General features: G+C 40.8%; 1 protein-coding gene across 17 annotated transcripts in view; it reads left to right on the top strand.

The window, feature by feature from the left end:
- The window catches only part of LOC117394699 (histone-lysine N-methyltransferase 2C-like), a 147,718-nt gene that overhangs the window by 42,556 nt on the left and 89,544 nt on the right, over nucleotides 1–15,618 (top strand). For all 17 annotated transcript variants that reach the window (XM_059018926.1, XM_059018942.1, XM_059018939.1 and 14 more), the window contains 4 exons: nucleotides 1,238–1,373; nucleotides 9,561–9,767; nucleotides 13,063–13,211; nucleotides 14,041–14,150. In XM_059018926.1, the coding sequence (XP_058874909.1) occupies nucleotides 1,238–1,373; nucleotides 9,561–9,767; nucleotides 13,063–13,211; nucleotides 14,041–14,150 (602 nt within the window). The remainder of the gene's footprint in view (nucleotides 1–1,237; nucleotides 1,374–9,560; nucleotides 9,768–13,062; nucleotides 13,212–14,040; nucleotides 14,151–15,618) is intronic.

The following is a 15,618-nucleotide window of genomic DNA, read 5'->3' as shown; positions in this document are numbered from 1 at the left end:
GGACCTGCTGTACCTGGTACCACACGGCTAAACTAGGAAGGGTTAAATATGTGATCTTGTGAGTTAACTGCAGTAAACTAAAATGTGCCAGTTACTCTCGGACACTTACTGGTTGTGCAAGGAACAATCTAAGGACCGACCCCCTTGAATGAATAAGTGAAACTCATTCAGAAATTGTGAGATTGTATGGGTTTAGTGAATAGCTGAACAGTGAAGTGAATAGTGTTGTCCTAAATCTGAAGTTATCGGAACGCCACCAAAATATAGATTTTCTTAAACAAGAATTATTGTACTACAGACAGTTGTAGTTGATGCACTGTTGCTGTTGTCTTCATCAGCATTTTTAGTCTTCTTGAAGTGGTTTGTAATGAATTACTTTTTCAGAATTGTCAGAAGCAAAGCAATAACGTCCATCCTTTCGGTTTTGTAAACAAATGAATGTGACCTTAGTTGCAAGGCATGCTGGGAAAGAACCGGCAACAAACCCTTATTGCATGGAAACAGTCTTTTCACACAACTCGGGTTGACTATCAATGTGGGTTCAGTAGGAATGCGGAAGAACCCGGATCAGCTCAGATTGGCGGTCACTCTGTGCTCATGGAAACGAGGGATTTGTGTTGTAGTTCAGCCTCACTCCAATGGCATAGCTGCTATCAGGCAATGGTACCTTCAGCAAAGGTACCAGAATGCGTAATCAAAGGATTCTCTGCACAAAGAAGGTATGCCAGTAATGTAAATACAACTATTGGGTGGATTTTAAAGCACTAGTTAGCCCTCCTTAAAATATTTTTTATTGAAATAGACATGCTAATGTACTGTAATGTTTCAACTAACTGACACACATTCATCAGAGGAAGAATACATCACCTTTTCACAGGGCCCTGACGAGAGGGAGCAGTGCTCATAGGCCTCTGCACTGTCTTAACAAAGGAAATGAATATAATGTAAACAAGTGGATGGCCACATGCTGAGGGGGAAAAAATCCTGCATTTAGTGCAATTATTGCAGTGTTCAATTCCATTAGACGACCCAAATTAGGGGAACATTTTAAAGAATACCCAGATGCAATGGGTTGAATTCTCTATTTGGTTTGTGGCACAGAGGAGTAAAAGTAGCAGTGGGATCTAGAGCATTATGTTAACAAAAAAAACTCCTTTCTAGTTTCAACCTTGGACTACACTTGCAATCTCATTGGACGTTTTAAATAATATATATATTTTTTCTTTTTGTTTTACAGAAACGAAAGAACAGCCACTGGAGAACGAAGGCATCCCAGCAGCAGAAGAAAAGCCGTGGTCCCCAGTTCTCAGTCGCTCTGTATCTGAGGAGTCTGCAGGAGCTCCTGCAGGAGCTGCTACACAAACCAAAAGCAGGTTAGAGAGCTGCACTCGATTGCTGAGTCAGAGGTGGGGGGAGGGGGGGCTGGCAGTGGGAGTGATTGAGCAGGGCATGCTGGGAAAGGAGCTGCGGGATAAATGAAGTCAGCCAGCCCTCGGCAGCCTGGCAGCTTGTAGACTGGAGGGCTGGTGGTGTAATTAGTTTAGGAGGAGGAGGAGGAGGAGGAAAAGGTTTCCTAGGCACTGCACCCAATTAGCACAGAGAGTGATAACATCAATCTGCTGTGCTGTGAGTAACATGGTGTACAGAATGTTAACCCTTTCATTTCTTTACGCTAAGAGATTGAAGTTATGCTCAGTGCATTTTTGTGTTACAATAAGGGTGTTGGTAAGATTTTTGTTTTGAATTTAACACAGAAGATTTAAGAGATTTAACCCTTTGCGGTCCATTTATTCAGTGCCTGTCAGGCGCGTCCGGTCCAATTTATTTTCACACTCGCTGTTTATTTTACACACGCTGTTTAAAAGTAATTTTATTCATAGTAAAACAGGTTTAAAAGGCACTGCATATCAACAGGACACTCAGTACTGCATCTCCAGTCCTGCCCCACTTCTTGTTCTCTGTATTTTTCACATATCTCTTCATAGTAGTGCATACTGATAAATCATCTCCTGATCACTCGTTTTATCACCAAACTCCTCAATAATGCTATCCAAGTCATTATTTTATTACTATAACATCTCAAAAAGCTCTGCAAAGGTCTGCGATATTCTTTGAGCGCTGGATGCGGAAGCAGCTATTTTGTTTGTTTGTCTATGTGTATTGCTCAGATCCGCCGCTTTTTCCCGGAGAAAAAAAACTACTAGAGATTTGCGCTTGACAAACTGAGCTGCACAGAAAATTAGTATTTTCATTAAATCATGGATGAAAATATTAAGAGTAAGATCACTTAAAACCTTTCTTACCCTTTTTTAATTATGGATGGATGGATGGATGGATGGATGGTCAATGAATATTTTATTTTTGGGGCGGCATTACACTGAGAGTCTGTGAGGTAAAATAAAAACTGCACTTGAATGGGAAGTATTGTACCCTGCATGGGTTTGCCTTGAGCAGCATCCACTCATCTATTGCATATGAAATCTCTGTTTTGGAAGCTATGTGAATGCATACGAAGCTCAAAGAGGGATCTTTTGTGCACAGTGCACACCTATAATAAGTTCCCTTGTGGAATTTCTTAAAATAATGAATGCGCTGGGGATCCTCAAACCTGGATGCCTGTTTTGGTCTAGATTTGGTCCTTTTAAAAGACAGCTCTGCAATCGTAATGTGCTGCACTATTGCAAAGCAGACTGTTGATGCTCCTGGGAACCTATTAAATGTGTCAGATGTAGTTTCTCTCCGGTTGGGTGCTAAGCTTTCTGAAGACGACTTCTGTGATGGAGGAAGCCAAGTTCAGATCCATCACTTGATATTTTAGCATCTCTAGCCAAAATGTTTCATTTACTCCAAGTTCTGTGCCAAATTAAGAAATACTTAAAGAAACTTAAGAAATACAATTAAAAACATTTCATCTAGACGTCTTTCTCAAGATTTAAAGACATTGAAAAAGACTTCTAATCGAAGTGTGTGTGTGTGTCTAATATATACATACATACATACATACATACATACATACATATATACACACACACACACACACACAGTCTCCTCCAAAATTATTGGCACCCTTGATAAAGATGAGCAAAAAAGGCTGTATAAAATAAACACAGGTAATGAGCTATATTTTGGGAATGAAACGGGAAAACCATATTATTTTATTCTAATACAATTGCTCAGAGAAAGTTTTTTATTAACAAGTAATAACATTTTTTCTCAAAGATAGGTGTCAGAATTATTGTGTGTGTGTGTATATATATATATATATATATATATATATATATATATATATATATATATATATATATATATATATATATAAAATATATATTACAGTGCCTTGCATAAGTATTCACTCCCCTTGGACTCCCCTCACTCCCCTTGGACGAATTTTGTAGTGTTACAACCTGGAATTAAAATGGATTTAATTGGGGTTTTTACCATTACCAATTTTTGCCCATTCTTCTTGGCAAAATTGCTCAAGCTCTGTCAAGTTGGATGGGGACCGTTGGTGAACAGCAATTTTCAAGTCTTGCCACAGATTCTCAATCGGATTGAGGTCTGAGCTTTGACTGGACCATTCTAAGACATTCAGGTTCTTCTTCTTATTATTATTTGTTTATTTAGCAGACGCCTTTATCCAAGGCGACTTACAGAGACTAGGGTGTGTGAACTATGCATCAGCTGCAGAGTCACTTACAATTACGTCTCACCCGAAAGACGGAGCACAAGGAGGTTAAGTAACTTGCTCAGGGTCACACAATGAGTCAGTGGCTGAGGTGGGATTTGAACCGGGGACCTCCTGGTTACAAGCCCTTTTCTTTAACCACTGGACCACACAGCCTCCTAGGTCCTTGTTTTTAAACCACTCCAGTGTAGCTTTGGCTGTGTGTTTAGGGTCATTGTCCTGCTGGAAGGTGAACCTCCGCCCCAGTCCCAGGTCTCTTGCAGACTGAAACAGGTTTTCCTCTAGAATTTCCCTGTATTTGGCTGCATCCATCTTGCCCTCAATCCTGACCAGTTTCCCAGTCCCTGCCGATGAAAAGCATCCCCATAACATGATGCTGCCACCACCATGCTTCACCGCCACACATAGCGCCACACAGTTCAATTTTGGTCTCATCAGACCAGAGTCCCTTTTTCCACATGTTTGCTGTGTCTCCCACATGCCTTTTGGCAAAATCCAAACGGGATTTGATATGAGTTTTTTTCAGCAATGGCTTTCTTCTCACCACTCTTCCATAAAGCCCGGGTTATAGTTGTCCCATGGACGGTTTCTCCCATCTCGGCTGTGGATCTCTCCAGCTCCTTCAGAGTTACCATTGGCCTCTTGGTTGCTTCTCTGACTAATGCCCTCCTGTGGTCAGGTGCAGTGGTGCAGTGAAGAAATCAGGTCCACACAATCTTTTCTCCCAACACAGTCTGTGTGTTTTAATAATAAAAATAATAACAAACACAAATAAGTCCCCCCCCCCTTTACCAGCGATGGTATTGGGGGGGTACACGGCAGCTCTCTTAAACAAAAACAAAAAGTAAACAAAACCGGCACTTTGTCCATTCCCACGTTCTCTGTGCACGCAGTGCCCTCAGTCCTGAGAAGTCCTTTTTGCCACATGGCTACAGAATCTCCTGAGTGTTTTTTTGCATACTTCAAACGGGATTCAAGGTGGGCTTTCTTGAGTAATGGCTTACTTCTTGCCATCCTATCATACAGGCCAGATTTGTGGAGTGCTTGGGATATTGTTGTCACATGCACACTTTGACCAGTCTTGGCCATAAAAGCCTGTAGCTCTTACAAAGTTGCCATTGGCCTCTTGGTAGCCTCTCTGATCAGTCTCCTCCTTGCTCGGTCATCCAGTTTGGAGGGACGGCCTGATCTAGGCAGGGTCTTGGTGGTGCCATACACCTTCCATTTCTTAATAATCGTCTTCATCGTGCTCCAAGGGATATTCAAGGCCTTTGATATTTTTTTTATACCCATCCCCTGATCTGTGCCTTTCAACAACTTTGTCCCGGAGTTCTTTTGAAAGCGCCTTGGTGCTCATGGTTGAGTCTTTGCTTCGAAATGCACTACCCAGCTGAGGGAACCTACAGGAACTGCTGAATTTATCCTGAAATCATGTGAATCACTACAATTCAATACAGGTGGAGGCCACTTAACTTGTGTGTGATTTTGAAGGCGATTGGTTACACCTGAGCTAATTTAGGATTAGGGGGGTGGACACTTATCCAACCAAGCTATTTCAGTTTTTATTTTTAGTTCATTTTCTACAAATTTCTAGAATATTTTTTTCACTTGGAAGTTGTTGGGTAGGATGTGTAGATAAATGAAAAAAAAATCTATTTTAATGCATTTTAATTCCAGGCTATAAGGCAACAAAAGGTGAAAATTTTGAAAGGAGGTGTAGACTTTCCATAGGCACTTGCACACAGTTTTTGAAGGAACTCGGCAGGTAGGTTGGCCCAAACATCTTGGAGAACTAACCACAGTTATTCTGTGGATTTAGGCAGCCTCAGTTGCTTCTCTCTCTTCATGTAATCCCAGACAGACTCGATGATGTTGAGATCAGGGCTCTGTGGGGGGCATACCATCACTTCCAGGACTCCTTGTTCTTCTTTACGCTGAAGATAGATCTTAATGACTTACGCTGTATGTTTGGGGTCGTTGTCATGCTGCAGAATAAATTTGGGGCCAATCGGATGCCTCCCTGATGGTATTGCATGATGGATAAGTATCTGCCTGTACTTCTCAGCATTGAGGAGACCATTAATTCTGACCAAATCCCCAACTCCATTTGCAAAAATGCAGCCCCAAACTTGAAAGGAACCCCCACCATGCTTCACTGTTGCCTGCTTCACGTGTACCGCTCTCCAGCCCTTCGGCGAACAAACTGCCTTCTGCTACAGCCAAATATTTCAAATTTTGACTCATCAGTCCAGAGCACCTGCTGCCATTTTTCTGCACCCCAGTTCCTGTGTTTTCGTGCATAGTTGAGTCGCTTGGCCTTGTTTCCACGTCGGAGGTATGGCTTTTTGGCCGCAAGTCTTCCATGAATGCCACTTCTGACCAGACTTCTCCGGACAGTAGATGGGTGTACCAGGGTCCCACTGTTTTCTGCCAATTCTGAGCTGATGGCACTGCTGGACATCTTCCAATTGCGAAGGGAACTAAGCATGATGTGTCTTTCATCTGCTGCAGTAAGTTTCCTTGGCCGACCACTGCGTCTACGGTCCTCAACGTTGTCCATTTCTTTGTGCTTCTTCAAAAGAGCTTGGACAGCACATCTGGAAACCTCTGTCTGCCTTGAAATTTCTGCCTGGGAGAGACCTTGCTGATTCAGTATAACTACCTTGTGTCTTGTTGCTGTGCTCAGTTTTGCCATGGTGTATGACTTTTGACAGTAAACTGTCTTCAGCAACCTCACCTTGTTAGCTGAGTTTGGCTGTTCCTCACCCAGTTTTATTCCTCCTACACAGCTGTTTCTGTTTCAGTTAATGATTGTGTTTCAACCTACACATTGAATTGGTGATCATTAGCACCTGTTTGGTATAATTGTTTAATCATACACCTGACTATATGCCTACAAAATCCCTGACTTTGTGCAAGTGTACCTAGAAGAACTGATGCTGTTTTGAAGGCAAAGGGTGGTCACACCAAATATGGATTTGATTTAGATTTTTCTTCTGTTCACTCACTTTGCATTTAGTTAATTGATAAATATAATCTATTAACATGTCTATTTTTGAAAGCATTCTTACTTTACAGCATTTTTTCACACCTGCCTAAAACTTTTGCACAGTACTGTGTGTGTGTGTGTGTGTGTGTGTGTGTGTGTGTGTGTGTGTGTGTGTGTGTGTGTATGTGTGTGTATATATGTGTATATATATGTATGTGTGTGTGTATATATATATATATATATATATATATATATATATATATATATATATATAATTTAAAATATATATATCTTTTTAAAATTGATATATACAGCTCTGGAAAAAATTAAGAGACCATTGCAAAATTATCAGTTTCTCTGGTTTTACTATTTATAGGAATGTGTTTGGGTAAAATGAACATTTTTGTTTTATTCTATAAACTACTGACAACATTTCTCCCAAATTCCAAATAAAAATATTGTCATTTAGAGCATTTATTTGCAGAAAATGACAACTGGTTAAAATAACAAAAAAGATGCAGTGTTGTCAGACCTCGAATAATGCAAAGAAAATAAGTTCATATTCATTTTTAAACAACACAATACTAATGTTTTAACTTAGGAAGAGTTCAGAAATCAATATTTGGTGGAATAACCCTGATTTTCAAGCACAGCTTTCATGCGTCTTGGCATGCTCTCCACCAGTCTTTCACATTGATGTTGGGTGACTTTATGCCACTCCTGGCGCAAAAATTCAAGCAGCTCGGCTTTGTTTGATGGCTTGTGACCATCCATCTTCCTCTTGATCACATTCCAGAGGTTTTCAATGGGGTTCAGGTCTGGAGATTGGGCTGGCCATGACAGGGTCTTGATCTGGTGGTCCTCCATCCACACCTTGATTGACCTGGCTGTGTGGCATGGAGCATTGTCCTGCTGGAAAAACCAATCCTCAGAGTTGGGGAACATTGTCGGAGCAGAAGGAAGCAAGTTTTCTTCCAGGACAACCTTGTACTTGGCTTGATTCATGCGTCCTTCACAAAGACAAATCTGCCCGATTCCAGCCTTGCTGAAGCACCCCCAGATGAGTCCAATTTTCAGCTTTGCCCAACACCTGGACGTCTAATGGTTAGACGGAGACCTGGAGAGGCCTACAAGCCACAGTGTCTCGCACCCACTGTGAAATGTGGTGGAGGATCGGTGATGATCTGGGGGTGCTTCAGCAAGGCTGGAATCGGGCAGCTTTGGCATGAATCAAGCCAAGAACAAGGTTGTCCTGCCACACAGCCAGGTCAATCAAGGTGTGGATGGAGGACCACCAGATCAAGACCCTGTCATGGCCAGCCCAATCTCCAGACCTGAACCCCATTGAAAACCTCTGGAATGTGATCAAGAGGAAGATGGATGGTCACAAGCCATCAAACAAAGCCGAGCTGCTTGAATTTTTTCGCCAGGAGTGGCATAAAGTCACCCAACATCAATGTGAAAGACTGGTGGAGAGCATGCCAAGACGCATGAAAGCTGTGCTTGAAAATCAGGGTTATTCCACCAAATATTGATTTCTGAACTCTTCCTAAGTTAAAACATTAGTATTGTGTTGTTTAAAAATGAATATGAACTTATTTTCTTTGCATTATTCGAGGTCTGACAACACTGCATCTTTTTTGTTATTTTGACCAGTTGTCATTTTCTGCAAATAAATGCTCTAAATGACAATATTTTTATTTGGAATTTGGGAGAAATGTTGTCAGTAGTTTATAGAATAAAACAAAAATGTTCATTTTACCCAAACACATACCTATAAATAGTAAAACCAGAGAAACTGATAATTTTGCAGTGGTCTCTTAATTTTTTCCAGAGCTGTGTGTATATATATATATATATATATATATATATATATATATATTTTAGGATATGTTGTACATATCTTTCTCAAGGGAGCCTGTGTATATATAAATTGTGTCTTGTGTGTGTCTGACTGTTTGTGTATATTAGGTTGGGTCATCTGTAGTCAGTTATGATTGGTTCGGATTTACTCTTTCAGCTATTTCTGATGTCACTGGTTTTCGGTAAAACCGAAATGAAAGTTTAAAAACGAAAAACCTGACTGAATTTGTGCAGTCAAGGGAATGGGACATACCATTATTGCACTTTTTACTCTTTTTTTTTTTTTTTTTTTTAAACTCAGGCAAGTAAGCTAAACACAGTGTTTTTGCATCGCTCATATGAGTGGATGATACCACTAGACACAATGTAAAAAAGAGTATGAAGCCACGGTTATCCCTACTAAGGGCTGTCGGAATCGAGCAGGAAAGTCTCGTCATAACTCTTCATTTCTGTTACTATATTTAAAATTTTAATGTGAACCATCTAAATGGTGATGAGCTCCCAAAAATGCCTCTGGCTTAGTGCTCAGACTGCAGACACTTTTTCACTGTACGAAAAATTTGGCTTTATCTTTTGTCAGTATCGTTCAGTTTGGAATTTTAATGAAAGTTTTGGTTTGGGGAGAATCCTAACCGTTGCATCCCTAGTTTTAGTGTACTCTTAACAATAGCTGTCTCTGGGTTTATGCACGGTTTGCTTTTTTTTTTTTTTTTTTTTTCTTGGCCATGTAGGGATTCAAGTTTCTTGTCCAGCTGAAAATCAACCCTGCTTTTAAAGGAACTGTTCTGAGAATTAGTACTCTAAATTTTACTCTAAATTTCCTGTGAACCCCTTGTCCAAATCTGAAACCTTGTATGAATATTTATATCAAGAATCTAATCCACATATTGTAAATACATATACTGGAGCATTGGAAAAGAAAAATTGAAATCTGTAACGTTTGAATGAGCCTTCCAGGGTGTATGTATGTTATGGACAAACCTGTGCAGTTGGGTGATATTATTTTAAACTGTCGTTTTGCAGTGAACAGCTCTGTGCCTTCTGCAATTGTGGAGAACGGAGCTTGCTGGGCCAAGGGGAATTGAAGCAGTTCAGTCCCAGCCCTGGGTACACCATGCCCAGGAGAAGCCAGTGCCGAACTAAGAGGGACAGCACTGGCAGCAACGAGGGAGAGGGAAACAGCAGGCCGAAACTAAACTCAACCGCACGCCGGCAAAGAGGGCAGAAAAAGTAAGTTACATAATCTAGTAGGGGTGAGACCGAATAGTCGAACATTCGACTATTCGATAACGATGGCACCTATCGACAAGTGAATCCAACATTCGAAAGCTAAAAAAAAAAAAAAAAATGTATATATTGATTTTATTTTAAAGGCTGTACTGCTGATTGGCTCTCTATGTAGCGGTAATGAAGATTGACTGGAGGGTGGGATTTGTTATTTCTTGTCTGTGATTGGCTAAACTAGAACGTACCTCGGCTAACGATGGCTTACTCACAGAAAAGTTCAGCATGGAAATACTCTGACAAAGTAAATGAAAACACTGTTAAGTGTAAAATATGTGCAGTGCAATTAAACTACCACAAATCTACAACTGGTATGTTAACCCACCTAAAAGACAAACACCGTTCTGTGACGCTAGCAACGACAGAAAAGAAAAGAGGACCGCAACAAACCGCCATTGCATCCTTTGCGGTGAGGCCTCGTCAGTGTGACAACGTCGTACGTGCTGAAAAACATCAGCCCTTATTGCTAATATGGTGGCAAAGGACATGCTTCCCATACGTTTTGTTGAAGGTGAGGGATTTCGGGAGTTGATGAAATTTGTGGAACCTGAATACACAATCCATGCACGAAAAATCCTGCACTAAAACAATTACCACTCGACTCGAAAAAAATGCATGCCGATTCCGCAGCGTCTGTCAGCAGAAACTTGTCAAAGGCTGAGAAGGTGGTGATTACTACAGATGCGTGGACTGCACTGAATACCGAGTCGTACGTCATAATAACCTGTCATTTCATTGAGGATTGGGAAATGAAAAACGTAGTTCTACAGACTCGCGCCACGCCAGAGAGGCATACAGCAGAGAATCTCGCAAATGTGTTAACACCGCTGTAGACCATTCGGGTTTAACTAGGGGGGGAATCACTGCCTGTGTTCACGACAATGCCAGCAACATCATCTTCGGAGTTTGTTGAATGGGTCTCGAATTTGTGCTTTGCACACACTCTGCAGCTCGCCATCAACGATGGCTTTAAACTTTGTGCCATACATAATGTAGTCGGTGCGGCCAGCCGTCTTGTGTCGCATTTTCATCACAGTGCAATAGCTACTGAGGCTCTGAAGTGGAAACAAAAACAAACAACTCTGCCTGAGCACCGTCTGCTGCAGTATTGCCGGACCTGATGGACATGCTGATTTTTTTAAACAAGAATAAGTGAACATGATGATAATAATGGACATTGCTAGCCTAACTATTCCTAAAGTTTTAGTTAGGATTTTTTTTTTGCTTCCATGGAAGGCTAGTGCGTTAATGCCACTCAGGCCTTTTTGTTAATTCATTTATTTATTAATATTATTAAGCTAGCTACATACATAGCAAGCTGTTGCCTATACAGGCTATTTATTTTTTATTCACTGGAACTCGAACGCACAGGTATGTTTCCGATCTGGTTTAACGTAGACCGGTAGTCTGCATGTTGTGTGTGGTTTGAAAACGTAGGAAAAGTAAATCGTTTAGTTAAGTGGATTGTATAAATTAGCTAGCTAGATAGTCTAATGCATTTTGTATTTCGCTGTTATGACCGGAAAACATTATTGCCACAAGGATGCTAATGTTAAGGCGTTTGCCTCGCAGCTCACATTGCTAAACTATTATTGAATGAAAATTAAATTAATAATTGAATAAAAATTATACTTTTTTTTTTTTTAATTGTCACAACCTTTATAGTTCATTTGAAATTGTAATTAACGGAAAAGCTTGTGACAATATCGGTAAAAAAAATAACACTTGCTTGCAAAATACGAGAGTCTCACACGAGAGTTGACGGTATGCTTATGTTATTGCTGCTGTTATGGCATTTCTGTATGTTTCCTAATAGGAAGGTATTTTTTACATAGCCTAATGTTTATTTAACAAAGTTAGCTAAGTATTTTAAAATAAAGTTCAGAATTTATTGCAATTGCAATAATTGTCACTTTGCATTATTTCGCATTTAATGTACGTCTCATTTTGAATGGGAGGGGGGGGGGGGGGCGACTATTCGATTAGTCGACCTCAACAGCTGTGGAATTATCGATAGTCAAAATATTTGTCGTGCACATCCCTATAATCTAGATGACCTTGGGTGCTCTGGCATGACTACAGAGAGTCAGATAGCGTGCAATTATTCTGCAGCGTGATTTGTATAAGAATGACCAGGTTCAGCAGCCCTGAGTGGCTGTCTCGGTGAACTACTGGAGAAGCATTGTGTGCTTTGTGGTATAGGCAGATTTCCTTTGTTGGTCTATTGTAGTCATTCAGTGAAATGGAAGATTTATTTAATTGTCTCTCTTTTTTTCAATTTTGGGTAAATTTTCGGTAAACGTGCTCCACTCCAGGTTTAACAGGTGATATAATTAACTACTTCAGGGTCCTTTTGGAGGTTTAATTGGTCCAATTAAACAATTTAGAACAGGGTTGGAACTAAGACCAGATGCATAAATGAGTATTCGGCTTGCTGGCTTTCACTCACAGTGATCTTTTTGTGTCTGTCACGCTAACGGCACGTGACCATTGTTGTAAAGACTCGGATCAAAAGACACCCCTGAGCTTATTGGATGAGGGCCCAATTTGTTCAGTTCTTTGTAACCAATGAGACGTTTCCGTGAAGTTGGATGATGTAATGTGCAGTGCACCAAGTGCAGTCTTGGACAAGGTCCAAACAGCAGAGCATTGTTGTGTTGGAGGTATCTGATTGGTCATTAGACTTGGAGCATTGCCAAATAATAATAATACTGTAGAAAGAGGTGAAGAGCGAGGAATTAAAACCATAACAACAACAACAACAAAGTAGAAGGCCTTTTGAATGTTTTTTCGAAGGTAGTGTGTGTTAAGGAAACCTGAGAGATAGGTAAGTAAACTGCAATCAGCACTGAAGTGCACTTCTATTGGGTATTTGTTTAATTTATTGGCAGGTCTAAATTACAATTTTAAATTAAGATTGTGCTAACTGGTAGTACTCATGCCCTCCTATTAGTATCATCATCATTATTATATAAATAGGTATAGATTAAGTATATTCTCAGTAAGTGTATTCTTTCTTTGCTTTATTCACATTGCTGGCCCGGTGCTACTTGAGAGTCTCTTTTAAATGTTAATGTATTTGTGTTTGCTCCAGTGGTACATATTCTTACTGGCTTATTCACAAGCTTCTAAGTCTGTGTGTTCTCTTTCCGGCAGAGTTCATGGGACTGAACAGCTAGTCCTTGTTTGAGTCATTGTACCACAGCCAAATAAAATGCTTCTCTTTCATTGTGTTTGTCAGAGACTCTTCTCCCCGCAGCGCCATAGTGTCTGTGGTGACGGCGAACACTCCGTACCCCTGTGATGAACCAGCCAGCAAATTTTGGGATGAACTCAGTCAGGTCGGGCTTCCTGAGGAAACTGACCTCCAGTCTCTATCTGATCCCTCTGGTAAGAACTGTTAAAAGATCAGAAGTTCAGTAGTTTTATAATGGGGGTGAAGTCAACATGGTTGTCTGTAGTGGGGAATAAAGCTACGCTTGTGTTTGTGTTCCCTCGGCTGCTTTGAGAATAAGGTGGCGTGTCAGGAATCTACACTGAACTGGCACTGTCACAAGTAGAACTCGCACATTTAGTACACTTGCTGCATTTGCATTTGGTTTAAATGAGAGCAAATATGTGTTTTAAGTTTGTGGAATGTAAATATCAGTAAAGACGAATTAACATATACATTTAGCATGAAGTAGGTTTCTCTGTACTTTACACATACAGCATAGCATCAAAACCTATATGGATTTCTGAGCCATTTAAAATAGGTATACAGTGCAACAGTGTTTAAGCCATCATACCAATAGTGCTGTTTCAGTTTGTATCATATTTTTGGAAGAGCTCCCTGTTCACTGATCATCCCCTGAACTTTCTTCAACACCGATCAGTATGTGGAATATACCAAAACAATTACGAATTCATGTGAGAAAAACTACTTTATTTATGCAACTAGATTACATTTCTTGAACAAAACAGTTCAGAAAACACAGAATGTACTGCATATGAAAAATTCTGGGTTGTGGGGCTGGATTTAAAAACAATTATAATATAGTGGGGTGGCTAAGCATCATATCACATGTGATACAGAAATGGGCATTACAGGGTTAAAAAAAAAAAAAGCTGAACAATTTATGTCTCTGAAGTGGAATTCAGTTCCTGGACTCCCAGCCCATGCGATGTGCTTGCAAGCTCCATGGCCCTTCAGCTAACGCACTGCTGGCTTTCGTTCCAGGGCATTGCTGGGCCCATCAGTGCTGTGCGGCCTGGTCGGAGGGAGTGTGCCGGGAGCAGGAGCAAGTGCTGGTCAACGTGGACAAAGCCGTCGACTCAGGGAGCACAACGGTGAGTAGAGACCACTCAGCTGCATGTGATCATCAACTATCGAAACAGCCAAGCCAATGGGTTTCACTGCAGCCTAGACTAATCTGAGTGAGCCGAGTACAGATAAAGAATGCTTTCATTTGTACAACATGCTATACATATTGTACTATGTGTGCTTCAGTATGGTCCCTGCTAGGGGAGTCTCCTGAACAGAAAGTCATGTTTCATACTGTCTGTGGTCTCAGCTGTGTATCCAGATTCAGAGGTGTTTAATTTTTAAACTGCTGATTTAATGTACACTGAATATGAGACTATAACCATCATGAGACTTGTTATTAACATTGTTTTATTAGTGTAAGTTCTTGAAGACCACATTCTGGGATGTCATCTGTACGTCACACTTATATTATTGCATATATCTGGAGAATAACTTGCCGAATTGTGATCTAAACATTTCATTGCGAATTCTTATTCTGTACATTCTAATTCTAATTTTGCATTTTTGTGGAATGTTTTCTGGTTATTTTTGCCATAAGAGTGGTTTTGTTTGGCAGCCCTAATTGAGAGGAAGCGTGTTGACAATGTTGTCTACCTCCCTGCATGGATTGCTGTGTGTGTGTGTGTCTGTGTGTGTGTCCCTGTATAGACTGGTATGTTGTGTGTGCCTCCCTGTATAGACTGGTATGTTGTGTGTGCCTCCCTGTATGGATTGGTATGTTGTGTGTGTCTCCCTGTATGGATTGGTTTGGGGTGTGTGTGTGTGTCTGCCTCCCTGTATGGATTGGTATGTTGTGTCTGCCTCCCTGTATGGATTGGTGTGTGTGTGCGCGCACGCCTCCCTGTATGGATTGGTATGTTGTGTGTGTCTCCCTGTATGGATTGGTTTGGGGTGTGTGTGTGTCTGCCTCCCTGTATGGATTGGTATGTTGTGTGTGTGTGTGTGTGTGCGTGTGTGCGCCTCCCTGTATGGATTGGTATGTTGTGTGCGTGTGTGCGCCTCTCTGTATGGATTGGTATGTTCTGTGATGTTGTCAGTATTCAGAAGGGCTTGTTGTGCCTGTCTAGTGCAGTCTTCAGGGGTTCTGCACACAAAGACAAGCACAAGGTTTGGCTCCGGAATAAAACAAGGGGTTTTATTCAAAAACCTAATAAACAATCAAAAGACTGGCTCGAGGGCCATGAAGTACAAACTATAAATGTTCCCAATAAACTTCCTACCACACAGGCTTCCACTTCTCTCCTACACACTCTCCATTTCATACCCTGTGGACAGGGCTGATTTGACAATTCATTATTCAATCCCCACCTGGCCACATCCACACTTTTCTCCAAGTCACTTACACAATCAACCAATCACTCCCACATTTATATAATCAAGCAATGCCATCACCACGTAAGCCTCCAGACTCACACACACATCCACACCACCCACACGCCTATGCTCTGTCACAGTTTATGGAAAAGATGTTTTTAATTTTATTCTCCTAGT

Source organism: Acipenser ruthenus, chromosome 3 (genome assembly GCF_902713425.1).
Source record: "Acipenser ruthenus chromosome 3, fAciRut3.2 maternal haplotype, whole genome shotgun sequence".
Classification (NCBI taxonomy): Eukaryota; Metazoa; Chordata; class Actinopteri; order Acipenseriformes; family Acipenseridae; genus Acipenser; species Acipenser ruthenus.
Note: the sequence above shows the minus strand (reverse complement) of the source record. Positions and strands in the feature narration are given on the sequence as shown.